We start from the raw sequence: 27,419 nt of genomic DNA on the forward strand, positions 1-27,419 counted from the left end.
GGAAAATAAGGCAGATGGAGAGAATCCTGGAGGAAAAGGCAGGTGGGGAATGAGCGCAGTGTCCCCCCTTTGACAGAGTGTAGACACTAACATCCTTATGAGCCAGTTTCTGTGTGCCCGATTGGAAGAAAGCATCTTTACTGTGGGGTGGGCACTGGGGCATCTGGGCGCAAGCATCGTCTATGCTTTGTGTGCTCAGATGGGCCTTTAGAGTCACCAGCACCTCTAGCAAGGAGTAGAACACTGACTTGGGAAACAAAAGGTTTTGCTTATTCAGATGTACATATGACCTCTGAATTGGAGGTCCAGTCGGGTGGATAAGCCTGAGGAATCCTACAAAAGCCATGACAAAAATAAGGCTTGCTATGTTAGCAAACAGGGTCTAATGGAATTGCTTTCTGGCAAGTATGGTATCACCAGAACTACATGTTTTCCTCTCCCTTGGTCATAAAATTAAATGAAAACCCTGCCCAAGGGTGTCTCCTCATATCAAGTCCAGGATTCCAGTTGTCGTAGGCACCAAGAAATGATCACAAACCCCGCTTGTAGTCACCCTACACAGTTGAGACAGTGAAATGAGTTACCCCATCAGTAGCATCTGGTCCCTAACTATGCATCAGCCATTTTTGGTATCACTCCCCCCTCTTCAAATTGGGACTCAAAAATGCACCTCTCGGGGACAGTGGTGTAAAGAGAGCGTGATAGATATAGAGTGTCTTTCTGGAGCGTCCATTTCACTTGAAGATTTGTGAAGAAATTTATTTTTTTATTCTAAGCACAGATATAGAGTAGACTATAAAACATCCATGGAATTTTCTGGTGAAAATTAGAGACTTGAAAATGTTTGCCCTTATGTCAGACTGCTTAAGGTCAAACCTCCAGATTCCTGGTGGGATGCTTTATTCCCTTTGGCTGTTAGAGATGTTTTGATGAAAAACTTTGAGAAGCATTGAGTCTTAAACTGTTATAGGATATCCTGTGCTTTTCTCACCGGCTTCTTAGAGTAATGAATTTTATGAACTTGCTTTTAAAAGTAGTCATTCATTTTTGCTGTTGTAATCTTGCCTCTTTTAGGTTTCAAGGGAGGATGTTTTGAAACTTGATAAACAAGCGTGTATCTGCTTACCCCTCTCTACTTTCATAGCCTTCACTCTCTCGGCGCATCTTTTTTTTTTTTGCGGTACGCGGGCCTCTCACTGTTGTGGCCTCTCCCATTGCGGAGCACAGGCTCTGGACGCACAGGCTCAGCAGCCATGGCTCACGGGCATGTGGGATCTTCCCGGACCGGGGCACGAACCCGTGTCCCCTGCATCGGCAGGCGGACCCTCAACCACTGCGCCACCAGGGAAGCGCATCACGGTGCATCTTTAAGTCTTCATTTTATCCTCACACCTAGGCTCTTGCAGAGCTGTTTTCCCCTGTTCCTCTTGAATCCTTTACATGCCCTTATTCAGACCCCTTTCCATCTCTGCTCTTTCTCCTTTGAGATGTTAGACCAGTGTACACTGATCCATGGCCAGATGAGTTGTACTTTTGTAGGAGGATGAGATAATGTTTGTTTCTCCAACATCTTTTCTAATGTCTAGAAATCTTCGCCTTTGTTAGCTGCAGTGTTTTGGGGGGGGAACTTACCCTTCAGGCCAGCTCCTCTTCATCCGTTCTGACTCAGTCCCTGGCCTAGTGCCAAGCCCAGCAGACCTGACCACTCCTTCCTTTGAATCCTCCTAGCCCTCCTCTGCCTCTGTTGACAGGGGCTTCCTTGTGTCATGTTGCACTTACCTGTTGACACATCCATCTTCTCATCTAGAGATCAGGGAACCTTGTGTTCTTCGCCTTTGTATCATCATACCTGGTAGTGAGCTTAGCACAGGCTAGTGCTCAATTGACATTAAATAGATTGAGTGAAGTGGTTTGACTGAATTGATTACAGGAAGTATTTACAGTAATTTGGAGATTCTTCTATTCACTTGGTGGCATCCAATGTCAAAGAGTAAAGAAGCCCAATAAGGGGCTGCATCTTATAATTCAGACTTTAGAGATGGAATGGGAGGGACTTCAAGGTAAGGTTGCCAGACAAAATATAGGGCATGTAATTAAATCTGAATTTCAGGTAAATAACAACGTTTTAAAAATATAGGCATATCGGGCTTCCCTGGGGGCGCGGTGGTTGGGAGTCCGCCTGCCGATGCAGGGGACACGGGTTTGTGTCCCATGCCGCGGAGCGGCTGGGCCCGTGAGCCATGGCCGCTGAGCCTGCGCATCCGGAGCCTGTGCTCCGCAATGGGAGAGGCCACAACAGTGAGAGGCCCGCGTACTGCAAAAAAATTAAAAAAAAAAAAAAAAAAAAAAAATATATATAGGCATAGCCCTGCTGTTACACAGGATGCACTTACACAAAAAAATGGTTTATTTTTTATCTGAAAATACAAATTCCCCTTCTGTATTTTTATTTGCTAAATCTGGCAGTCTTACTTCAAGGTCAAATAGTCCCACTGTCTCCTGTAGGCAGTTGTAGGTCTATGCTAGGATTCAGATCGCCAATTGGTGGTCCTCAGGCAGCACTTGGCCATCTGGATTAAGACACATCTTATTTGCCCTGCAGTATGTTTTGAATTTTTCAAGTTTTGCCAAAATTGAAAAATATGGAGATTTCCCATAAAAAATCCGAATTTTCAGGTTCTCTTCAGGGTTCTAACGCCTGACCACACTGGCTCAGCACTCCTGTCCAGCTAGGGAACAGCTAAGCCCATTTTTTGATGAAGCATGAGCTCTCTGGACTCCCTGCTTCTCCCCAGCATTGTGGGGAAATTTCATCTGCCAAACATTATCAGGCTTGTATGGTGTTTTTCTTAGAGTTAAGAGGAAAGTGAAACATTTTTTGAACTCATGTCTCTATTAAAAGCAGGAAAATAAAAGGTAGCCTTTTATCAAGTGTTTCAAGAAAAATGGGAAAAATCCTCTTGGATAAGCAAAGAAATTTCCTTAGTGCATTACGTGCCAGCAAAATGAGCCTGTCTAAAGAATACAAGTAGTGGTACTGCTCTTCTTATCCCTCCCTCACTTATTCACACAGTGAACTTTAGGGCATTTGAGTTCTCGATCTCCGCTAGAATGTACAATCCCTGACAGCAGAGACTTTTTGTCTTTTTGGTTTACTGATGTATCCTAAACCCACAGAACAGTGCTCGGTTCTTAATAGACATTTGATCAATATTTGTTAAATGAAGGAATGGATGTAAACCATCTGAGAGAGAGAAAATCTTCGTGGCTAGAAATCTTCAAGAAGGGAAGAAAAGTGTTGCCATCTCCAATAGGATGGCATAACTAGGTGACTGTCTATGTCTTTTTATAAATATCTTTATGGTGTAGATGCCTTATAACTCCTAAGGGCAAAGGAAAATGGTTACTGAGGACAGAAGTTCTTGTCTACATCTCCAGAGCTTAGAGGGACCTTGGATGCAATTGTTTCCCCTCGTTATCAAGAAAGGAGTTCTTTGGAGAACATCTGAGGAAGCAACCAGAGGCACAGGTTAGAAAGGACTCTTTGTTGCCATGTGACCTGGTTTCTCTTCTGCCTACCACTAATATTGCCACAACACGGGGGATTCTTCCTGCAACCTTGCAGAAGCCAGCCAAGCCCTCCCACTTGCTCTGTGGCTGCCAAGGAAAAAGGTGCAGAGACCTTATTTTGAGCAGAAACCAGTCGCATTTTTTTTTGAAGACCAAGATCGTCATGGCCATAGTTCAGTGGAATGCTACCTAAACTCCATGGGTTTTGAGCAAAAACTCAGGACAGTTACACACTAAGTTTGAATTTGCCTACAGGGGAGAGCTTTTATATAAATGTATTCCAAACCGTCCTTCCCTCTACATGGGAGATCTGCTGGCTCTAGGGAATCTGGCTGGAATACCAAAAGCTGCTATAAAATGTATAGTTTGTTGCCCCTTCTGATTATGTCTGGTTACTGCCATATGGTCTTTATGAATTCACAGTTATTCTTAGAAAATATCCTTAGGGGTGTGGTAAAAAGGCACAGGACAGAGAAATATAGGCAAATGAGAGTTTGGTTTTCAACCACAGATTCAACAGTCTGGCCCTAAATAATACTTCTGGCCTTACAACTAAACGCCTAGGAGTGGAGACAAGAAAACAACAGAAAAATGTAGCCAGATCTGTCATTATTACTCCTGGTAGCAAGAGTAAGACGCCTGTATTAGTTTCCTAGGGCTGCTATAACGAAGTGTCACAAACTGGATGACTTGGAACAAGAGAATTCCATTGTCCCACCATTCTGGAGGCTAGAAGTCTAAAATGAAGGTGTTAGCAGGACCATGCTCCCTCTAAAACCTATAGGGGAGGCTTCGATTCTTCTTAGCTTTTGGTGATTTGCCAGAAGTCTTTGGCATCCCTTGGCTTGTAGATACATCACTAGAATTCTTTGTCTTCACATCGCCTTCTCTCTGGGTGTCTTCTCATTGTCTCCCCTCTGTGACTGTCTATGTGTCCACATTTCTCCTTATGACAATATCAGTCATATTGGATTAAGGCCCATCCTGACCTTATTTTAACTTGATCATCTTCAAAGACCTTATTTCCAAATAAGGTCACATTCTGAGATACTGGGGGTTAGGACTTAGACAGATCTTTTTTTGGGGGGTGGGGCATAATTCAACCCATAACCTCCTAATGCAGTCGTATTATTCTTTGAACTTAAGCTTTCCAGATACAACTTGTTGTTCTTCCTGTGGAATATTACATTGATTAAATTGCCTCTTTAGTTTTTCAGCTATCAGATGCTTTTCCCTGGCAGGCTGATATAATTAAGGAACGAATAACTGAATCAATAAGGAAAAGAACGTGCTCTTTCATATTTTCCAGCTGTTCCGATGATTCATTTAGGGCGCTGCGTGTGCATGTCACTACTGAGTGCGTGCTTGTTAAGAGAGATGAGACCATGACATATAGTGGAAGAAGGGAGAGAAGGGGGTCTGGATTGTTCTTTGGTAAAAGTCCAAGAATGACATCCTTGAAGGGAGGGGACATCGTAAGGCAGTATATGGAGGAGAACACCGTCTCATGTGTAACTTTGTGTAAACAAGAAATGTTTTAAACATGTTTATTGTTTGGAAAATACATTTTATTTTAATGTTGCATGAAACACTTTGGGTTGAAGCCATGCAGGACTATGTAAACACTGCGTGAGCTAATACATTTTCTGTCCAAGGAAGGATTCATTCACCGCTATCCATGATAATAACCTCTGTGAAATACCATTTTATGGAAAGTCCCATGTTGCTTTGTCTAATTCCAGTTCCCCAGTGGAAAAATTGCAAGTTTAATTCTTGGTCTTTTAAAGGATAGATAAATATAACATGTACATTATAAAAAGAAAATTATTGTTACATAAATTTAAATAGAATAAACCATAGGCTACTATTACTATTGAAGTATAATATATATCTATTGTAAAGAAATCTAAAAATAATGGGAAGCTTTAAAAAGTATATAAATTACCCATCATTCCACAATTCAGAGATAACCACTACTAATGTTTTGACATATTCTCTTATAATGTATTTCAAGTTATGCAATACTTTAAATAAAATTAGCATCAATATGTGCATGGTTTGTAACATATTTTTAAATAAATAATATATAATGAACATTTTCATACCATTAAACAATCTTCTAGCACTTTCTGTTGAGTGATTTCCTATGTGCTTTGTTTCTATTTCAGTGTCAGAGCTTTCATTTTTTAAATTACTAAAGTAATACATGTTCACAATAATTTTTTAAAAATCCCAAAAACTGAAAGAAGAAAATATCCATTGCCCACAATCTTACCATTGCAGAGATAAACAGTATTAATATTCTGACATATAATGCATGGCAGTGTAACTGTCTGGATTTCTATCTTTTACTATCCATGGTATTTTTAACCTTTGTAATCCCTGCACTTAGTTCAGTGCTTAAAGCATAGTAGTTGTTTGATGTACTTTTAGTGAATGAATGGATGGATGGATGGAGAGGCTGCAAAGATTCAGCTTGTGGGAGAATACAATTCATTTCGGACTCAGCAACTTACTGTAGGTTGAGAGACAAGGTAGCTAACCCAAGGCCCTTAATGAAGAGGAGCCTACTCTTTCTGTTCATCTGAACCAGCCTCCAGGCAGAGAATTCAATCTGATTTTTCTCTCATCAGTCAAACTGAAAAGCTGAAAAAGCAAAACCAGAGACAGGGAGGCAGGAAGTGGAACAGGCTTGGATGCGTAGATCGGCACTGAGCTCTAGTTGTTTCTGTTGGGAAGAGCATGGGATGAGAGGAGCCGTGCTTCTCCCAGCAGTACGCCCGAGCAGGAGCTGTGGTGGGTGGCGTTCTGCCACGACAAGCAGCCTCCAGGATGGAGCGTCTGATGATTTCCCTGGCGGATTCAGGGGTCGGTGTGACCCTCAAGGTTTTTGCCTGACCTGTTGCTAGAGTTTGCAGCAGAGGAAGACACAGTCTTCCTCTCCTGGTTTTATTTGAAGGAATTTGGGGTTCTGTTTGCTCAGATTGGAAGCAGGGCCGACAGAGAGTCTGATTGATATCTTTGGGTTATAGAAGGCACCAACCAAAGTCTCTCCTATATTTAATTGAGAAACATCTGTCTTAAGTCTCAGCATATGCCATGGGAAAGAAAGTGATCTATTTCTTAAAACCCCGCATGGAATACTCAGTTCTTGCAATAAATTATGTGGATAAATTCTTCCCATATGGGATGGTCTGGTCTTCACAAACCCTCTCCTTTCTCCCAAGCCCCTCTCCAATATAAATGTACATACAGAGAGATATAAAAACATCTGCAAATAGATAGATGGATGGATGAATAGGGAGACAGACAGACAGACAGCCTCCACCTGCTTTTGGCCAGCAACTGTTATCACATCCCTCCTTTCTCTTAGAAGCGCCCCCAGAGCCAAGCTCAAGACCTTAGCCATATTAACACCTTTCTCCACATTGTCTCTTCCACCCAGGAAAATCTCAATCCACCTTCTCTCTGGTCCACACCACCTATTTCCAAAGGCCTAGCTCAAAATATATTTCTTCAAGAAGCCTCACTGTTCCATTTTTACCCCAGTTTATCTTTCCCATCTCTCACCTCCTGGAGCCTTAGCCCTTGCCCCATTTTCCCGTTTGATGTGGTGGACCTGTATGTATATTTGAGGGTCAGAGTAGTTTTGCCTATTTTTCCCATGTGCAGAGTTGGACACACATAGTAGTTGGTACTTACTCATGGAGTGAGAGCCTGGTCTGAATAAATACTGTGAGAGTTGGTGGAGTTGATGTGTTGTAGTATAAACCTGGCATCTGCTAAATCAGCATAGACATCCTGGTTTTCCATACGGCTGCTATAGTCACTTTGTAGAACTGAGCATTGATGTCTTCATCTATAAAGTAGAAATGCTAATATATCTCTTTAACTACCTTTTAGATTATTTTGAGTTATATGTATGTGTGTGTGTGTGTGTGTGTGTGTATATACATATATATATATATATATATATATATATATATATATATATATATATACGCCCGCACACAAACATATCTGTTATTTACTGGACAAAAAAGAGACTTTAAAAAACGTAGTTCACTCATGGTGCCAATGTTCAGTAATATTTCCTGAATGAAACTGATGTATTGGATGTATATTGAATTAGAAGACCCCATGATAAGCATAGCACAGTCATATTCATGTATTTGGATAGAATGGATGCCTACTTGAGTGCATTAGGCGCTCTGATGGATTGGAATGTTCATCTCCAGAAGGGTGACACGTGTATTTCGGTTGAACAGCGTCCCTTGATACTTATGCTCTCCTCACTTCCTTGTTTTGCAGCTCTACAGCTCCATGGACTTCGGGAGACGGTGGCAACTCATGCATGAACGCATCACACCCAACAGGTTTTACTGGTAAGCCCCATCCTCAGTCTCACCACCCTCTTGGATAAGGAATTATCAGACAACATAGCACTCGGGACAATTCCTGGACACCTTCAGCACTTGAAGTCATGTGTGTCCTAGCCCTTTGCTACTCAGAGTTTGGTTCGCAGACCAGCAGCATCTGCATCACCTGGGAACTTGTTAGAAGCGCACAATCTCAGGCCCCACTAAGACTTCCTGAGAAAGACTCTGCTTGTAGCATAATCCCTGGTGATTTATGGGCTGGAGAGCTCCATGAGGAGGTCATGATGGGGTGCTCTTAGCTGTGTACTAGTCTCCCTTCTTTTTGGAAAATAGTAGATATTTCGTGAACCTATTCTAAAAGCAGTATTCCGAAAACATAGTCTGAAGAACATTAGTTCCACACAGTGGTTCTCCTTCCAAAGGCATTTCTGTGGTCACATAATTTTAGGTAACGGTTATCTAACTCTGCCCTCCTGGAGACTCAGGATTCACGTTAGGATATTGAAGACTCTGGAGAAGCCCAGAGGGAGGGAAGCTGCCAAACACAAAGTTACTGATTCCCAAACTCATTTCACTCCAGAGTCCCTTTCTCACGTCACACCTGAATCCTTCAGAGCCACTTCTGTGGAGCACATTTTGAAAAACTTCTTTAAGAGTGAATATGTGTTTAAGATGAAGAATTAGCCCTTCCTCCAATCAGAAAATGTCATTCTTTTTTAATTGAAAAATACTTCATTAACTATATATTATGTTGTAAATTTTCGTTGGTATTATCAGGGAGAACAGATTTACTCTTGTACAAGGGGCAGGTGTTGTTACTAATTGGTATTTTTTAAATACATGCGTACTGTTGTTACCTCGGTTGTAGCAAAGTAAACTTGGTTTGGTATAATTTTACCTTTTACTCTTCCTTGCTCTATGAAATGCTTCTTAGTTGTACCTCGCTTTCATTTCGGCAGAAGTGATGGCCAGATATATGTAGGGAGCATACACCAAAGTGTATAATATGCTTAAGTATGTGCTTAATTAAAAGCAGAAAAAAATTAACAGTATTTGAAAGTAGTACCTCTTCCATGTCTCATTTTAAATACCTTAGTCAGTCCCTTAAGAAGTCACAAGATGGCCATTTATGCCTTCCACAAGGCGGGGGTGGTGTGTGTGTGGGTGGTGGTCATGTAGGCATATGTATCCCTGTATGTCTATACAACCATACCAACATCTCTGGAAGCAGCGTTTTCACCCAGTCCCCTCTGCACCTATAGAACTTTGTCCAGAATTAAAATGATGATTGCGGAAGCACACTGTGAAAATCAACCGTGTCGTATTATACACAAAGTACTGGGAGAAAAAAGGGAATTGGGATCACTGCTTTTGACTCAATACCTTGGCTATGCCCAGTTATTTTCCCCTTTTCAGACCAACTATTATTTGGTCTGTAACTAGTATTACAATGATTATTTGGTCGTATTTAGAATTGTATTAAGATTTTCTTTCAATAGACTAAGGCGGAAAAAGGAAGTATTTGTTTTTCTGATGTTCTAGCTATATGACTACTGCCTTTTTGCTTTTTGCCAGTTTCTCAGTGCGCCAACACTCAGAAGTCCCTCAAAAAGAAAAAAGTAGCCCTCTGCTATTTCTGGAACAAACTCTTGAGATGGTAAGGCAGTTAGCCGACTAGGAAGTCACGTTGACGGAGAAGGAAAGTACAGTAGACTGGCTAAGACTTGTCATTGTTTCTGAAGGAAATTAAGTTAAGTGGATGAAGGGCAGCATTTTCCTTTGTTTTGCAAAGGGCAAGGAGAGAATGTTCCAGTTGCTGTCTGCCTTCCCCCTTCCTTTGTGTAGCAGAAAGAATAAATCCCCAGGTCCTGGCAATTGCATTTCACCTCTTCTCCACGCTGTGCTTCTTTCGTATATGCCCCCATGGGGAAATATAAAAGTTAGTGCCTGTGCTGGCTAGCCAAGTGGTAGCTGAAAATTCCATTTTTGTAGTATCACTTCTCCGTTTCTGATGTATAATTGCTGTGATCATTCTTTTAGGTGCCGTAGGAGTTGCAGAGGAAGAGCTCCTTTTACACAGACCTTTTTTTAATTTTCCCCAATGACAGAATTCATGGCTGTTGAAAGCGCTTATGTTGGAGAGACATGGCTTGTATGGGTTGGGAGTGGAAATATCGACAGGGCACCTCCTTGAGGAAAGACAGAGTGTGCATTTCTCAGGGTGTAGAGCACAGCTTTGGTTGAGAGAGCGCCTCTCCAAGCTCTGGTTTCCGCACCTGTGCAATGGGAACAATATTCTTCTTGTCAGTTTCATATGCTTCTTGAAAGGACCAGATAGAATCCTTTCGGAACTGGACTCTTGGCAATTTCGTTTCACCATTTCAGATTTTTAATTTGTAAGTTATGTGTTAAATACTGTGTTTACCAGTAGTTCTGAAGACTGTGACACATAAGTGATTTGTCATTTTTCTGGGACGCAAATTTGAATCCCATTGCCAGTGAGACTGTTTACCTGCGGACATCTGATAACAATCGAATGGGTCTAATTTACTGCCAAGAATCCACGTCTCAACCTAACTTTATTGTCCTCACTCTTTCTGGCGTCATAATTCTTCTGACATGGTAAAAACAAAACAGATCAACAACCCAAAGCCCTACAGCTGCTTCTTTGGGAGGGTTGCTGCAGGGTGAAGTGGTATTCGGGACGGTGGGGACGCACTGGGGACAGGGCAGTCATGCCAAAAACAAGACATTGAAATAAAAGACTCTTATCTTGCGATATGTAGACAAATAGAGTGAACATGCTAACCAGACAAAATATTGTCCAAATATTGTTATCTATAATTTGGAGATTTTCAAATGTCTAGGGATAGAGCCTTCACGAATGCTAGGTTTCTTCTCCCCTGTCGCCCTCAGTTGACGGAAAGTAGCAACCTAGAAGGGACTTGGGGGGAAGAACACTGTGATTCAGAAAAGATTTCTGCCAAGTGTGCTGGAGAAGAATCGACCATCTCCAGTGATGATCAGTGTAATGGCTGTGAAAATGCATTGGGAATCATAAGGGGCTATCATGATCCATTTCCTCCTTAGTGCCCCACAGTGCCTGTGGGTTAGACAGGGCATGGGGCATAATATTCATTAGCATCAATCATGAACGCTTCATCTAGAGATACAATTTTCTTTATGAATTCCAGATGTTCTAATGCCATCAAGAGAGGTCACCTAGGAATCTTACACCATGGAGTGACTGGGCCATCAAACTCATGCCCTGAGAATCAGGCTGACGTGAACACTCCTTTATATGCTACCTTTTCACTCATTTGATACCTGGTTAACAGGCAGATTACGCTCGCATTCATCACCCCAACTGTTTTAGCAATTTTAGTTTGCACGGAGAGTACAGGAGTGGCTAAGTAGCCTAACGTAATCTTTCTCTAGTCTCTGCTTGGGCAGAGCAATTGTAGGGAAAAAGTGGGGATTTTTGGTTTTGGTTTTTGTTTTAATATCCTACTGAGCTACAAATGAATAGTATTTCCACCCTTCCATTGGAAGATACTTAACAGGCAGGCCCATTCTGCTGTGGGAAGATTGTTTTCGCTGCACATCCAATATGAATACTTGTGACGGTTCACAGCTTTGCCTCTGCAGCCCCTCACCCTCCCTAGGTGTTCACCCTCTTCTGGCCTCTTTTTCATTGAGAGAACGGGCATCCTAGGCCTTGCTGAGTTCTCTGTGTAACTGGACTGGCCTCTAAGTGCCTCTGATCCCTGATCATTTGGTCGTACCTTATCTTGAAGGAGAGATAGAATGTGTCCTATGTCTCTTCCTTACTAACTTCCCCTTAATTGTTCTCTCTCCTGAAAGATCAGGGTCCATTTCTTCTTCCTTGCTGTCACTGCAGGAGAGTGTTCTGGTAAAGTAATACACACTAAGGTGCCAGGAACTTAAACTCTTACCTCTTTTCTGGAGTATTTGGGTTGCAGAATAGACTGGTTTTTAGATCTTAAAAACCTTATAAGAATCAACAGATGTAGAACAAGTTGTAGATAGCCCACTTTAGGGGGCTCATGGAGAGAGTCCCTTGTGGACAGCTCTTCTGAGCTGTTGTGATGCCTGGCTGCAGGCTGGAGTGGCTGGTGTGTAGGGACAGTCGGGATGGGCTCTATTGTCCTTTGATTAAGGTCGGCTTACTCACTGTAGATTTCTAGCGATGGCTCTGCCAGCAGCTTCTTTTCTCTTCTTTTAGAAAGGTCATGAGGGAGGGTAGGGAGAATGGAAAAGCAAAACGTGTCCTCCCTGGTGTGTATACATAGGAGATCCTAGGAAAATATCTTTTAAAGGAGAAAGGAAGGATATGGACTAAAAAACCCTTTCATTGCAATATTTCCTTTCCAATCTTCCATTGTTCTTGTTTTTCCCAGTCTCTTTTTGTGTGCCTATGCTCTTTAATGTGTAGCCTAAACATATTGCCTGTGAATTTGTATAATCTCCCTTCTCCCCTCTTCATATGCTATTGTAACAATTTTTATGTTATTATAAAATCTTTATAGCCATCATTTTAATTGTCTATGCAACTCTTCGTTATGTAAAGATACATACTGTATTACTCTATTTTTATTGGACATTGGAAATGTTCATATTTTTCACTATCATAAATAACAGTTTGGTTAATATTTTATGTATATTTCCTTAATATCTAGGATTGTTTTCTCGGACCAGTGTCCTGGGTAGCCCAAATAAAAATTTATGTTTTCCCCAGTCTCAACAGAGTGTCACGTTCAAGTGGTATGACCCAAATTCAACACTGAAAGCATTTTAGAGCAATGTAGGTTTTTACTAAACATTTTCTTGAAGGGGGTTGCAAAGAAGCATTATATCACACACCACACAGTGAGTCTTTCTAAAACTATCCTTTGCCCATATCTGTCTCTCCAAGATCTTGATCGTCATGGTAGTTACCTTGTCAACTTTTCCTTCTCTTTCCATGGGTTCTAAAACTATCCTCAGTCACAGAGATTTATTGTCCACAGAACATCCCCTTCCAGAGCACCCCTCTATCCCCACACACCTTCCTCCCCAAGTATCGTAAGCTTTTCTTATATAGAATGACCTACCCTCTCTCCTCTACCTCACCATCTATCACTCTCGCCCTACCCCCCAGGAAATCAACCTTTGTTTGCTGTATATCCCTTAGAACATGTAGGAGGGGAAATTGGTGATTGTTAGTGTTTAATGACTTTGTTCTAATTACCACTGAAAGGAGAATAATAACCTCAGAATATATTCATTTGAGTATCTTTGACACCTGTCATTAAAGATATCAATTTTGTGCTATTGTATGTTCACACCTGTGCAAGTATGGGTATTTATGCTAATACTTACTTCATTCTTGTGGCAGGCAGCTTCCGAAATGGCCCCCAATGACCTCTGTCTTCTGGAGACCATGCCATTGTATAGTCCCCTCCCTTTGAGTTTGGGCTGCATTTAGCGACTAGCTTCTAGTGTCTAGAATGTGGCACAGGTGATAAGATGTCACTTCAGAGATTTGGCTATCAAGGGACAATGGGTTTTGTCTTAGGTGCATTCTTGTAATTGCTTTGTGAGCTGCCCAGTGGAGAGGCCCGTGTGACAAGAAACTGAGGGAGGTTAGAGTCAGTAGTCAGTGGGGAACTAAGGGCCTCAGGCCAACAGCTTGGTTCCAATGAGGAACAGCCGAATCCTGTCAACAATCATGTGAGTGAGCTTGGAGGCAGGTCCTTCTCTAGTCAAGCCTTCAGGTGAGTCTGCAGCCCTGGCCAGCACATCTATTGAAGGCTTGTGAGAGACCCTGAGACACAGGCACCCAGTTGAGTCATGCCCAGATTCCTGACACATAGGAACAGTGAGATGATAAATATTTGCTGTTTATAGCTGCTAAGTTTTTTAGTGAGGTTTTCTGAACTTGTTTCATTCTATTCTATTCTGTTTTACATTTTGATGGGCAGGATTTTGCTTTGTGAGAATAATGTTTATTGCCTGTGTGTGTGTGTGTGTGTGTGTGTGTGTGTGTGCGCGCGTGTGCGTGCACATGAGCCAAGTGTGCACATTCCTGTTCAGAGAACTGCTCATTTCCCTTACAAAAATCCCAAATATCTGAGTCCTAGACTTACCCAGCTCAGCCTAGTAGCAGCTGTGAGGGTGGACCAATAGGGCAGAGAAGCAGGAAGTGAAAATGGGGCATGATTACCTTGAGATAATGTGGCTGGGTGAACCCTCTTACACCTTCACTTCAGTTTAAACTCTGTAGATCTCACCTGTTCTGGAATGGGTTCTGTTTTGCTTCAAGGATGGGCTCCCAAACTGTGGTTCCAGAAGAACTACATGGCGCGTCACCCTTTGGCTATTAATACATTATCCATGACAGAGACAGAGTTAAGGAACAGGCAGAGTGATTTGAGATTGCTTCCTGGAAAGTCAAGGTCTTTTCAAACAAAGTTAACGTTATTGGGTGAATTTTTGAAGCTGCATCTACGATTTTGCAAACACAGTCCTTTGCAATCTCAAATAATGGGATTTAGGCATCGACCTCGTGGAAGGAATCAGGTTTCGAGGCGCTTTGCGAACCAGGGTATGCCACAAATAATATTTGACTCAACTTTCCCTTACAGTTTTTAAATGGTGTAGCAATTTAAAAATACATTCAAAATAATACATGCAGGGTCAGGAGGGGGGATGTGAAAGCTCAGCTTGCAGGCGGAAATCAGTTCTCCTTTGCTGAGGGGGCCACCCATATGCTGCACGTCTGGTTACATATCATGGCCTTGGAAGAGCTGCCTTAATGCCGAAAGCAAATGCGGTGTTCGAAAGCTACACGTGGTCGTCAATCCAGTGCGCTGAGGAAAACAGAACACTCACCTCTTTGGCTGAAGTCAAGACCTGTTGGACTCACGTGGTGATCATGCTTAGCATAGATGAGTTCTACAAAGGAGGGGACATAAGGGGACATAAGTAGCTGTAGACTTAAGTGAATTCTTTACTGTGAAGGGAAGGCATCATATTTGACCCTGCCTTGGGAAATCTGAAAAGATTTCTGTGTGTCAAAAAGAATTCAGAGATAGCCACATCCACTCACCTAATTCAGTGTAAGAAAAATTCCAAGATACAAATGGAAACACCATTTCTTCTTTCCCCAGCTTTTTGGCTGGTTTCTCTGGAGTTAGAGACACATGGCTTCCAAATGCTTATTCCACTCTGATGATTCTGTGAAGGACATGAGAAGTAGTCCTTCAGCTCAGAGACAGACAAATCTCACTAATAAACTTCCAGAGGGGAGCAAATTTGATTGTTCTCAGTGGGTGAGATTTCAGAGGTTATTGTCCTTTGAGGAGGGGTCAGGAGAGGCCCACGTGGAGTAAAGCACTTTGACTGCTCTGGTCTTCCTGAAACTCAGATTGCCTAAATGGCAATGGCTTGTTCCCTACATAAAGAAGTGGGGACATTGAATACATTGATGGTAGTGAGCTGGGCTTAGTAGCCTTGACTAGGGAATCTGAGAATTGGAGGGTCAGGGAGAGGCCTAGAGAGAGAAGAAAGAGAAGGATATTGAGCTGAGCAGCCCAAGGAGAAAGCATCCAGCCGAAGGCTCAGAGGCTGTTTAACACATCGATTGGATACAGGGTTGCAGGCATGCGGAATCACCCTTTTTCTTGTTGAGGAGATCTAAGGGTGCTCTGCTCCAGGTTGGGTTAGGGGTGTATATTAATCTGCTTAGGCTGCCATTACAAACTGCCACAGACTGGGTGGCGTCAACAGTAGAAGTGTATTTTTTCCCACTTCCGGAGGCTGGAAGTACGAGTTCAGGCTGCCAGCATGGTTGGTTTCTGGAGGGGACTCTCTTCTTGGCTTGTAGATGGCCACCTTTTTGCTGTGTCCTCACATGGTGGAGCGCAAAAGCTAGCTCTCTGGTGTTTCCTCTTATAAGGATGCTAATGTGATCATGGGGACTCCACCGTGATGACTTTATCTAAACCTAATTACTTCCCAAAGGTCTCATCTCCAGACACCATTGCCTTGGGGGTTAAAGCTTCAACATAGGAATGGTGGGGGGTGGGGGGGGCCGACAGGCACAATTCAGTCCATAGCAGGGTGTAAAGCAGGGAAGACCTTAAGAAGAAATGCAAACTTGCCAGAGAACTTCTCACCAAGAAGAGTCCTGGAGCAGAAGTGTCTCAGGCTTGTAGGAAAAGATGGAGAGGCCATGCTAAAACTACAAAAATAATTTTTAAAAGACACAAACACAATTTAACTACTTTTTTTCTGGGTGTAGAGTCGATAAAAGCTTATTGTATACGTTCAAGGAAAGGCAGGAAAATAAAAAGAAAATAATTCCTTCTAATTTCACTGCCCAGAAAACACCACTTAAAAAATCAAGTACTTCTTCATAGACTTTTTCCCCTATTATAATATAGTATAATTTTCAATATATTTAAGTTTTTATTACAGTTGAGATCATGCTGTTTATAAAATTTTGTATCTTTTTAAAACATACTTGAATATCTTCCTGTACCATTCTCTACACTCTCTAAACATAATTTAAAACTTGCATTACTTACATTGTATCTTAATGGGTGGCTATATAATAATTTAATCACTCTACTATTATTTTATATTGATCTTGCTTCTGCATTTTTACTATTAAGGAAGGCAGTGGAATGTTGTTTTGAAAACCTTTAAGTAATTATCTTTTCAAGGTCTGATTATTATAATTTTTAAGGATAGACTACCAAAACAATATATATATATAAATATTAGCATGCCAAATTGTTCTCTGGAAAGTTTATACCAATTTGCACTCCAACTAGTGAAATACCATTTCACTGCACCTCATAAAAATTTAATTTAAAAAAGTAATCTAGTTTAATATGCAAAAATGGATTTTCCTTGTTTTAATTTGCATTTCTTATCAGACTGGTGAGTTTAGACATGTATTTATTAGCCATTGTATTTCTTTTATGTGACCATCTGTTTTTGCTTCTTCTTTATTATGGGCATTTTTATATGGTCTCATTTTGTTTCAATATTGTCTCCAGTTTGTTCTTTGGATTTTAATTGCCTTATGATATCAAACATACTTTTTACTTAAAAAAAATGATCAAATCTTTTTATTTTTCCTGTTATAATGTCTTCTATTACTTTATGTTTAAATCGTGCCCTCAACCTGTGGTCATGTAAATATTAGCTGAAGTTTTCTGATTTGTAATGCTTCTTTACTAAATAGTATATATAATATGTATATATTATATATTAGATTATATATATTAAAGACTGTGCATTCTCCTATATTATGCTTCAGAAATCTCATATTGATAGTTGTCTATTTCCTCTTGTGACTATAATTTAATCATTTTTATAATTTAATAATTTTATCCACACTGATATTTTTAGGTTTTATAGGATTTTTATTTTTTTAAGTAATTAAAATCCAATGAATATCTTCCCACCTAATTCTGTGCCCATATTTCTGTTTCCTCTGATGGTTTCCTGCAGGAGAAACTCTGGTCAGAAGTTAGGGACCGTTGATGTTGGTAGCGTTTGTCAGCAGCCTTTATTCTGCTGGATTGGTCAGTCCTCTGTGCCCTGAGCCAGACCAGACTGTGTTTAATTATTGTTTATAACACAACATAGTGCCTGGCTGGGCAAGTCTCCTCTCCTGCAAAACATAACAAAACAAAAAAACAAAAATAGAACCTTTTCTTCTTTTTCCAAATATTCCTGACTTATCTTACTCATTTGTCCATCCAGATAAATTTTTTTTTTTGCGGTACGCGCGCCTCTCACTGCTGTGGCCTCTCCCGTTGCAGAGCACAGGCTCTGGACGCGCAGGCTCAGCGGCCATGGCTCACGGGCGCAGCCGCTCCGCGGCACGTGGGATCTTCCCGGACCAGGGCACGAACCCGTGTCCCCTGCATCGGCAAGCGGACTCTCCACCACTGCGCCACCAGGGAAACCCCATCCAGATAAATTTGAAATGACTTCGTCATTTTTCAAAATTTCCCTCGTTCCCCCTCCCTATAAAGCAACTATTTAGATTCTTGATTAGAATTGCAGCAAAGCTGTAAATTCATTTGGCAAGAACTGAATAGTTTCAATATCCAGTTTTCATTTTTGGCCATATGGTTTGTCTCTCCTTTTTCACTATTTCTTTGTTCCTCAGTAAAAGTTGTACGTTTTCTTTATACCAGTCTTACACATTTCTAGTTAATATTATTTCTAGGAATTGTTACTTTTGGTGCTATTGTAAGTAAAGATATTTCGTACATAACATCTTTCTTCAGATTGGCATGACCGAATTGGATAGCCATGAGGTGTATTTGTAATTTGCCTACATGCACATATAGTTGGTGCCCTAAGATTCTTTTGTTTTTCTTTCAAATGTTGATTTTTAAAAATAAATTTATTTATTTATTTATTTAGGCTGCGCTGGGTCTTAGTTGCGGCATATGGGATCTTTAGTTGCAGCGTGTGGACTCTTAGTTGCGGCATGCAAACTCTTATTTGCGGCATGCCCAGACCAGGGATCGAAGCCTGGCCCCCTTGCATTGGGAGTGCAGAGTCTTACCCACTGGACAACCATGGAAATCCTGGTGCCCTAAGATTCTTTACATTATAAAGAAAATACATGTTTTAAGAAATTTTAAATGACCAGGAGAGTGTGATATGGCTAGAGATTCATTCCTGTCGGGGGGTGGGGGGTTGAGGATTTAAATAGGAGAAGAGCTTTGCCCTTAATAGCTTTATGACATTGGGCAATTGTACTTAATCAGCTGGTGTCCTTTCTGACTGATGGGGCATCCGTATACCCTGCCATTGCCTCCTGGCTGAATGTCAGTCCTCTAGCCTGGCAAGTAGTAAGTGCTTAATAAATATTAGATATAAAATTAATAGTAAAACAGCTTATAATATGAGGGGATAATTGGAAGAAATGACCATCCTCGTTAATTTGGAGGCAGATAACACTTAGCATCTCTTTGAAAGTGAGCAAGGTCTGCATATCCTTGTTTTCCCTCTACATTCAAATCACATTTATTACCTAATAGTCAGTGTTTGTATTTCTGATCTGTTTTCCAGGTATCAGCATATGTCTTCTTATTATACATGTTAAAGGTATTTTTAGAGAAAAATATTTCTAGCTTGATGTTAATAAAACTCATAAAACCATAAACTAAAGACTGTGTTGAATCAGGTCCTGTGTGCTTTTACAGACGTGATGCAAATGTTGAGACGAATCCACGCAGGTTGCCAAGGGAGTGTGGCCAGAAACGGCAAGCCCCAAAAGAATATTAGAAGAAATGTCATGATTGCTCAGAAGCTGAAGGGCCCAGGTCAGCCTGGGATGCCAAGTGAAGGCTTCTTGGAGATGGGATTGAAGAACCTTGAAGAGTGGGTTGACTTGGCAAGTAAGAAAGGGAGACAGGTTTTCCTGGGAAGGGAAGCTGATTAGAGCAAAGCCGATGTCATAGCATGTTTGGAGAGCAGTCAGTAGATCTACTAGAATAGGGTTTTCAGCCTCAGCATTTTTGACATTTTGGTCTGGATAATTATCCTCTGCATTGTAAGAGGTTTAGCTGGATTCCTGGCCTCTATTCCATAAATGCTCACAGTACTCCTCTAGTTGTGAAGAACAGAAATGTGTCTAATATTCAGATACTGTCAAATGTTCTCTGAGAGGCACCCCCCTCCCCCCATCGAGAATCACTGTTAGGAAAATAGGATTTGCATTGAGGGGCAATGAGAAATGAAGCTAGAGATATAGACTAGATTCAGACTGTGAAGGGCTTCAAATACCAGGTGAGTGGTTTAGACATGTCTCTCTGGGTAATGGAGGGCATTCATATTTGTGCAGGGGAATGACATGATCTTCATGTTTTATGAAGATTTATTAACATTAGGCACTTTCCTTGAGATGCTTAAGTGCATTGTGTGCAACTCTCTGTCAATAGATAAGCTACTGATTGTCCTCAAGACAGATGCAAATCTTCTAAAGTATCTTGATCTCAAGTTTCATTCTCCAATGAATAATTATGGAATTGTGGACTTTAAAAAATATATGCCTAGTATATATTTTTAAATAATACATTTCTGTTTATACTTTAATTGATACATTGCATATTTTTATTGAACTAATGATTTAATCATTTTAACACACACTTTATACTTTCTTGTCCTCTTCTAATTTTTGTACACATAAAAGTAATTTTTCACCAAATTATAGTTGTAATATGTCCCTGCATTTATGTCTTTTGTTTTTTCGCTTTTAACCAACCTAAGTAATTTTCTGTATATGGGCCTAGTATTTATAATGATCATTTTCAAGTGGCAGAATATTCCACTGAATTGATAAACTCTCTTTTATAGTAGAGAATTATGGAAAAGTTAGAGTGGAAAGGACCCTGAAAGATGATCTGGTCTAGTGATTTCTCCACTAGTGCTCTCAGAAGTTCTGTGGGGCTTCTGATAAATTGCCCCAGGGACTACCTGGTACACAGAGAAGCCTTAGGGGTGCTAAGTGATCAGGTCCTTGGCCCCATCATTTTTGCTTCAGCCAGAACTACTCAGCTTCTCAATGTTTTATATATCAGGCTTACGCATAAGATTTCTTTTGAAGATAGAAGACCAGTCGTTAAAGAAACAAACAAAAATGTTTATAAAATCATTGATCTAGACTGGTCTTTTCATTTTACACAAGCTGCATACTGGTATAAGAGTCTTCAAGTTATCCTTCCTTAGTGCTTGCACCACCCTGAAATGTCCAGTTCCACAGTGTAGATGCTTACTGAATGGCTGAAATCTTGCCGAAGAACCTAAACTATTGTGCTAATGAGGACACTACCTGATGACCCTCTACTCTGTCAAGGGGCTCACCATGTTTTGGTGAGAAGATAAATGTCCACACTCACGTGGAAAAGATTTTGACAAGTTAAGTGATAATTTATAGAGCCAGGTGTGAGAGAGGGTGAAAGACTATGGTGATTGGATTGGAGGAAATTAACACTTTCATTTACTGGTGGCAGATGGCACTGAGCCCAGGTGTTGTGACTACACCCTAGCTTGTTTTGTTCTCACAGGGATGTTTAAAACAGAAAATACCGTTAGGCAGTTAGGCTTTTTCATCTGTCAGCAAATTGCTTTTCAAAAGCAGCAGTTTTCCTTCCATGTACATGTTTGTTTATATCTGAATCTAGCAGTTGACGTGTGTATTACTACCTTGATCTCCTTTGCTTACAAATACAATGACGGAAAAAACTGTCTTTCGAGAATCCTCAAATTCTCCCAAGTCAGGACTCATCCCCCCCTTTAGGCCTCTTACTCAAATCTGCTCTTTGGAAAGACAGCCTGAATGATGGATTAGAGCCATGCCCCGCCCCTTTTCCATCTCCCCACTGGCCAGCTGTGTCATATTCAGACATTCTCCAACCTTTTCCCTTAATGGTGTTGAAGAGAATCTGTCAAGTAATTCAGGCAGAACCATGCACAGTAGAGGCAGAGAGAGAGAGCCCTGGGGTGGGGCGGGGGGGGTCCCTGCTCTGCCCACTGAGCATTTCAGATGGATACGAGGAGATTGAAGCGTTGCAAAGGTTGGACCCTGGAACCCGTCTGATCTATAAAAGGCACCAAAGTGTGCAGTAACTGCCAAGGAGCTGGGCCAGAAGCACTGAAGGGTTTAAAATGGGATGGCCATGCACTTGTCCGAGTGGTGCTGGGAATGAGAGGTCCAGGAACCTGCGTCATACATTTCTAAGCCCCGCCCCCCCTCATTTAACAAGTGTCGCTTAAAGAAGTGACAGTGAAATAGGACAAATAGAGCTGGGTTTTAGGACTATTTTCTACTTCGGCGGAAGAAGAGATTTGAAACATGAGTGACATGATGGGGGAGTGATGCTATGTCTCCTTTCGTTCTTTCTTTTCTTTGTTTTTCTTTTTTATTAGTTTAATGTGAGATTTGTTAGGATTTTCCAGAGCAAAGAGAAACTCAGCACGTTAGGAAGAGAAAATCCCTGACCTGTGAGGTGTAGTGAAAAGAGCCTGAGAAGGAGTCAGGGCTTTCAGGTGCTAATTGTGTTTCTGCCACTGGAATAGCAGTCAGGCCTTGGGGCACTCATAGGATTCCCGTGGCTTTCTGCATCTTGTCTGTAGAATTTAAAGAGCTGACTAGAAGGTCTTGAAGGTTTGGTCCAATGCTTTCATCCCAGGAGTCAATGATCCACTTGTAGCCTGAGTGTTGATCTCCAACATTAAGTGGTGGCAGGAGAGAAAATCCTGTCCACTCCCCTGATAGAGAGAATTTTGTGTCTCAGATGATGGACAAGGGAAAACCTGCGGTGGATAGACCCAAGGTGCTCGTTAAAAACGCAGATTCTTGGGCCCCAGCCTGAAACTCTTGATCTGAATCCGCAGACCCTGGCCTCAGGAATCTATTTCAGCGCTCGCTCTCAGTAATTTCTTTGCCCAGTAGGTTTTAGAAACCAGAGGAGGTGGCTAGGAAGTGGTTTTGAAAACCAGGGAGGCAAGTGAGTGGGGTCCTAGGTGTGCTTTGAGTCGTACCGACGGGGGCCCCTTACCAAAACCCCTCTCCTTTCTCCACAGTACTTGACATCCACCGTGAAAGAGTAGTTCCAACCAGTGAAGATATTGCCACCTCCAGGCATCTTTTAAAAATGCATACACTCCATGCTAAATGAGATAATACATTTAAGTGTGCTTTGAAAGCTGGAAGGCATTATTAAAATGCTTTGTAACTGTAAAGTGCTGTATAGATGGTAGTCATTATTAAAATAATACCTCTAGTTTTTATTAACCCTATGGCATAAATGAGGTTATGGATTTTATCTATGTCCATTTAGATGTACTTACTAAGGATTTCTATTCAAGAGACTGTTTGGAGTCCCTACTCTGTGAATAGTGTATTCATACAAAGGGACATAAAGGACAGTAAGTGTGGGTTATTGTTCCAATGCTTAATTATCTCTTAAGTAATAAAATTGTACTTCCAAACCCATTGCCGTGGAACTTTGCGGTGCCTTTGGACTGTGTGTGGCAGGTATTTTCTCAGCCTGCTGTGGGCTCATCCATTTGACTTGTGTTGACAAAGTTTAGCAGATGTGACACAGCAGAAACTTTTAAAGTGCCTGCCTGGTTGGGGTGTGCGTCTTTTCCCTCTGCCATCCCATGGTAGCTGTGACCCCCTCATTCCAGGCTCCATAATGAGGAACATGAGGCACACATACACCTGTACCTCTGCACAGCCCAGCTCTGCCCCAATTCCTAGCTTGGAGCAGAGTGTTCCATGGAGCCCAGTCTAGACAAACTAATTCCCTAGCTGGCCCTGGATGTATGAGCATAAATAACTGTTGTTGTAAGCCATTGCATTTTAGCATGGGTTATTATGCAGCAAAAGCTAGTGATACAGCAGGGCAAAGAAAATTGTGACACATGGACTAGTGTCTGATACAAAGGACAGTGGTGAATTGCCACAAGAGATGGCGGGGCCAGGGGAGGTGACATCAGTAAAGCCTTCATGGAGGAGGTGGCATTTGAGAGGAGCCTTGACAGATGGGTTCAGTTTCCATAGGCAGACCTCTGTTTGTGCTCATGGGCCTTCTGGTGTGACGTAATGGTGGCATATCAGGCAGAGGAAGGAGCAGGAGAAGAGCCTCAAAGTAGGAGAACATGCGGTGTGTTTAGAAAATGTTAATAGTTCAATCTATCGGGAAGTTCAAGTTCTACGCTCATGAGAGAAGAGATGCCGGTAAGGCTGGAAAAGAAGATTAAAACGATAACTTAGAGGCTTTAAATGCCAGGTTGAAGATTTTGCAGTTAATACACTTGAAAGGCTCTGCTCAGTGATAGGCATACTTGGGACCAGCCATTAGGAAGGTCATTCTTGCAGTGAGATGAAGGGCAAATCATAGAAGGAAGAACTGGGGTCCAGGTGGCCCATTAAAAGGCTATTACTGGGGACAGCAAATATTGCAAAGAGTAGATGGACCTTCAGGAACTTCTAGAAAATGTGCTTCACGGTTGAAAAAGAAAAAGAACATCTTGAAGAATAGAAAATAAATCTAAATCCTTCTTCCATTCTAGAATGTTGTTTCCTGTCTTTATAATATCTAAAAACTCAAGTTCTACTTGGAACTAAATCAACAAGTTATAGTGACCACAGATTCAAAGACTTTACTAATAAATTTTTTAGTGAGTGTTTAAATGCAGCATGATATTAGCACACTTAATGGAAAACCATACTCTGGACTTAGATGTAATTTCCCCCAGTGTAAAAAGACACTAAAGCAATATTCCCTGTGCATTTTTGTATTTATTTGCTTGTTTTTTCAGGGGATGGGTGGGTGTTGTAGGCAGTGCCCCCTTGGTAAGTAGACTTTGAGACAGGAAATTGTGTGTAGCGGGTTTACTGGAGCTCAGGAATAACACCCCTGTGAGGGGTGAGGCGGGCAGTGTTGGCCAGGGAAGGAGTCGGCTGTGAGGCATTTGCAGTGACTGATCCCATGAGAGCTGTGTAGCTGGGATGGCCCTTCAGAGATGTCCAGCCTTGAGCCAAGGGACTGAGCCTTCCTACCTCCACGCTGACTGTCCTTAAGTTGTGGGCTACCACTGGGGAAGGGTGTGAACTTGGTGAGGTGCTATCACCAGCTGTGGGAAATTCCGGAGAGGGACTCAGCTGGGAGTCATCAGCTATTCACACTTCCAACACTGGGAGTGAGTGCCTGGAAGAGAGTGGGGTCTGGATAGCCCACCACTGTATCCACTACAGTGGGGCCAGAGAGGTTTGCTCCCAATCCTGTTCTTGTTCCTAAGAGGGAAATGAATTTTGATAATAATCACAGTAAATAACAAGGCAATCATCAACAACGTTGTAAGATAAGTAACAGTGATAATCATAAATTATCATTTATTGAGGGCTCAGGCTGGGCCAAGTAATGTGCTTTGTCCCTGGCACCTGTTATTGCAATTATCTTTTAACAAGCGTGCAAGCAGAACAACGCAGTGGCCCAGGGTCGAGGGGGTTGGCTGCAGACTGCCTAGGTTGGAATCACGGTTGTGCTGCATATTAGCCGTGTGCTCTTGGGCACCCGGGGCCTCAGTTTCTTCATTTGTAAAATGGGATTAGCACCAAGTCCGTCCCATAATGTTTGGGCGAGTGTTATGAATGAGGAGAGAGTGGGGCTGATATTTCTGTGTTGAAAGCCCACACTGTCAAGTTTAATTTTTTGGTGTTTGTGGGAGGAGAGGCCAGAGAAGGGTGCCACAGCAGGGGTCCTGCTCAGCAAGAGGGTGTTGGGTGTTTTGGCAGTGGGAGGGTCAGGGCTAAAAGTACAGCGAAGGAGGGCAGTGCGGTGGGTAGGAGGCTGCAGGAGAGAGTCGGCTCACAGGTTCTACAAGCCTTTTTCACAAAAACCCTGCCGCAAAAAGAGCAAAACCTAGGGAGTCAACACTTTACTCTTTTGTTCTGAACCTCATCCTTGGTGGTTTGCCTGAGGGAGCTCCACTGCTAACTTTCCCCCAGGCCATGGAATGCGTCTATTTAGATGCTTTCATTCAGCCCCACTATGGTGCCAGGCTCCATCAGATACTTTTTGATGGAGGTAAAGGTCTTTTAGGCTCAGAAATCTACCCTGGTTATAGAAAGAGGCTTGTCACTCCAGGTGTGACTGCTGAGACCAGAGAGAAGCCGCAGCAGCAGGGAGGTGACCATGGAGAAACTTACTGTTGTATGTCGTTAATCACTAATTGCTGAATGATTTTATTATACGGCAGCCATAAAATATCACTTGAGGTTTTACAGCCAGTTCTTGCTTTAAGAAAACAGTTTCTTATGTCAAAATGACTGTTAAATTAAGTGATTCCGTATTAAATACCCTACGGACTCCAGATGATTGATGGGGCTGTATAATGAATAAGAACCTTCTGGCTGCTCAGAGGAAATCAGCAGCCGTGTCTGGAGCAGCCATTGACCTTGGGAACCCAGGAGAGACATTACTGGCTTCTAAGAGACACCTGGACAATTAAAGTGGGAAGGGAGTCTTGAGAAAATAGACTCAGCTTACGGACAAGGAAACTGAGGCCCAGAGAGGTCAAGAGACTCACTGGGAATCATGGTGTAGACAGTGACGCAGCACTGCACATATCATGCCGCTGTTACCCTTAATTACATATCGTTCCCATTATTCCCAGCTGTCCTTACTATCCCCACTTTATAAATGACAAACCGAGTCTTGGAAAACTCTTTCATACATTACCTCAAGTACACAAGTACAGCCACTTCTGAGATAAGTTGTGATGTCTTCCAATGACACCTATTTGCGTTTTGCCCTGAGTTTGCTTTTACGTATTCTAGGTGATGGTAGATCCAGTAAAATCACCTAAGACTAGATTGTTTTGGCCTTGCTGGGTATTTCCATTGAAGCATGCACAATTTCAGACTGGAAGTACTCTGGGGACGGTGACTGTATACCAGCCACAGTTGCTTCCTTCAGAGATCAGCTGGGAGACCTGATCGTGAGGTGTCAGATGCCTGAGTGTTCACCTGTGTGATCCACGTAATTGTGCCACGGGAAACTGGAGGGTGGGGTGGGTCTCACAGGTGGTGGCACTTGAGCTACGTCGGCAAGGTGAGAGCTAGCAAAGCCAAAAGAAGGAGAACGTTTCAGCCAGGGCCGCAGCAGGAGCTAGAGGGTCCGAGACAGAAATAAGTGTGATGTTTTGGAGGTGCTGAGGAAGTCGGGGTTTCTGATGTACACTGGGTACACCTTGGCCAGGTAGGATGGGATCTGACTGTGAAGGGCTTAAAATCCAGGCAGAGGAGTTGAAACTCCTGGAGCTCATGTTGTCTTAATGTTTATCTTTGCTGATTTTTATCAACCGATCATTTGCACTCCTGTCTTCCCCCATCTATATTGTAAACTTTTTCTAGGCAGAGATCCTGCCGGACAGTTTATCTCTATATACATTGCCTCACACAGTGTTATATACGGAAATAATTACAGGGAAGAAAGAAGGAAGAAAGGAAGAAAGGAAATTAGGAGGCAAGAAGGGAGATCAGGAAGAAGGGAGAAGGCGAGAACAGACCTGCCTGCCGTATTGATAAAAGGCCCCTTGAAATAAGCCTGAAGAAGTTGCTAGGCAGAGGAGCTAAGCTGCCCTGGAGAAAACTTAGCCAGGCTCGGCTCTGCGGCAGTCCTGGTGTCCTCATGGTGGCAGCACTGGGCATCCTGCTAGCTCCCGTAGTGCCTGCAGGTGGCCCCAGAGTGCTACCCTAGCGTTACTTCTCCACTCATTATTTAATCCTTTCAACAAAATTAATTCTTTCATTATTTGCTCGTAGCCAGGCACCGTGCTAGGCACCAGGCTATGGTGGTAGACAAAACAGACATGGTCTTTGTCCCCTTAGTCCTTATAGCCCAGCAGGGAAAACAGATG

The 27,419-nt window shown here is 42.1% G+C and overlaps 1 protein-coding gene across 1 annotated transcript in view; it reads left to right on the forward strand.

The window, feature by feature from the left end:
• The window catches only part of SORCS3 (sortilin related VPS10 domain containing receptor 3), a 583,600-nt gene that overhangs the window by 361,492 nt on the left and 194,689 nt on the right, over positions 1–27,419 (forward strand). The window contains exon 5 of the mRNA XM_027112540.1: positions 7,882–7,955. Coding sequence (XP_026968341.1) covers positions 7,882–7,955 — 74 coding nt within the window. The remainder of the gene's footprint in view (positions 1–7,881; positions 7,956–27,419) is intronic.

Source organism: Aethalodelphis obliquidens, unplaced genomic scaffold (assembly GCF_003676395.1).
Source record: "Aethalodelphis obliquidens isolate GAN/ISIS:26980383/991018 unplaced genomic scaffold, ASM367639v1 scaffold11, whole genome shotgun sequence".
NCBI classification, from domain to species: Eukaryota; Metazoa; Chordata; class Mammalia; order Artiodactyla; family Delphinidae; genus Aethalodelphis; species Aethalodelphis obliquidens.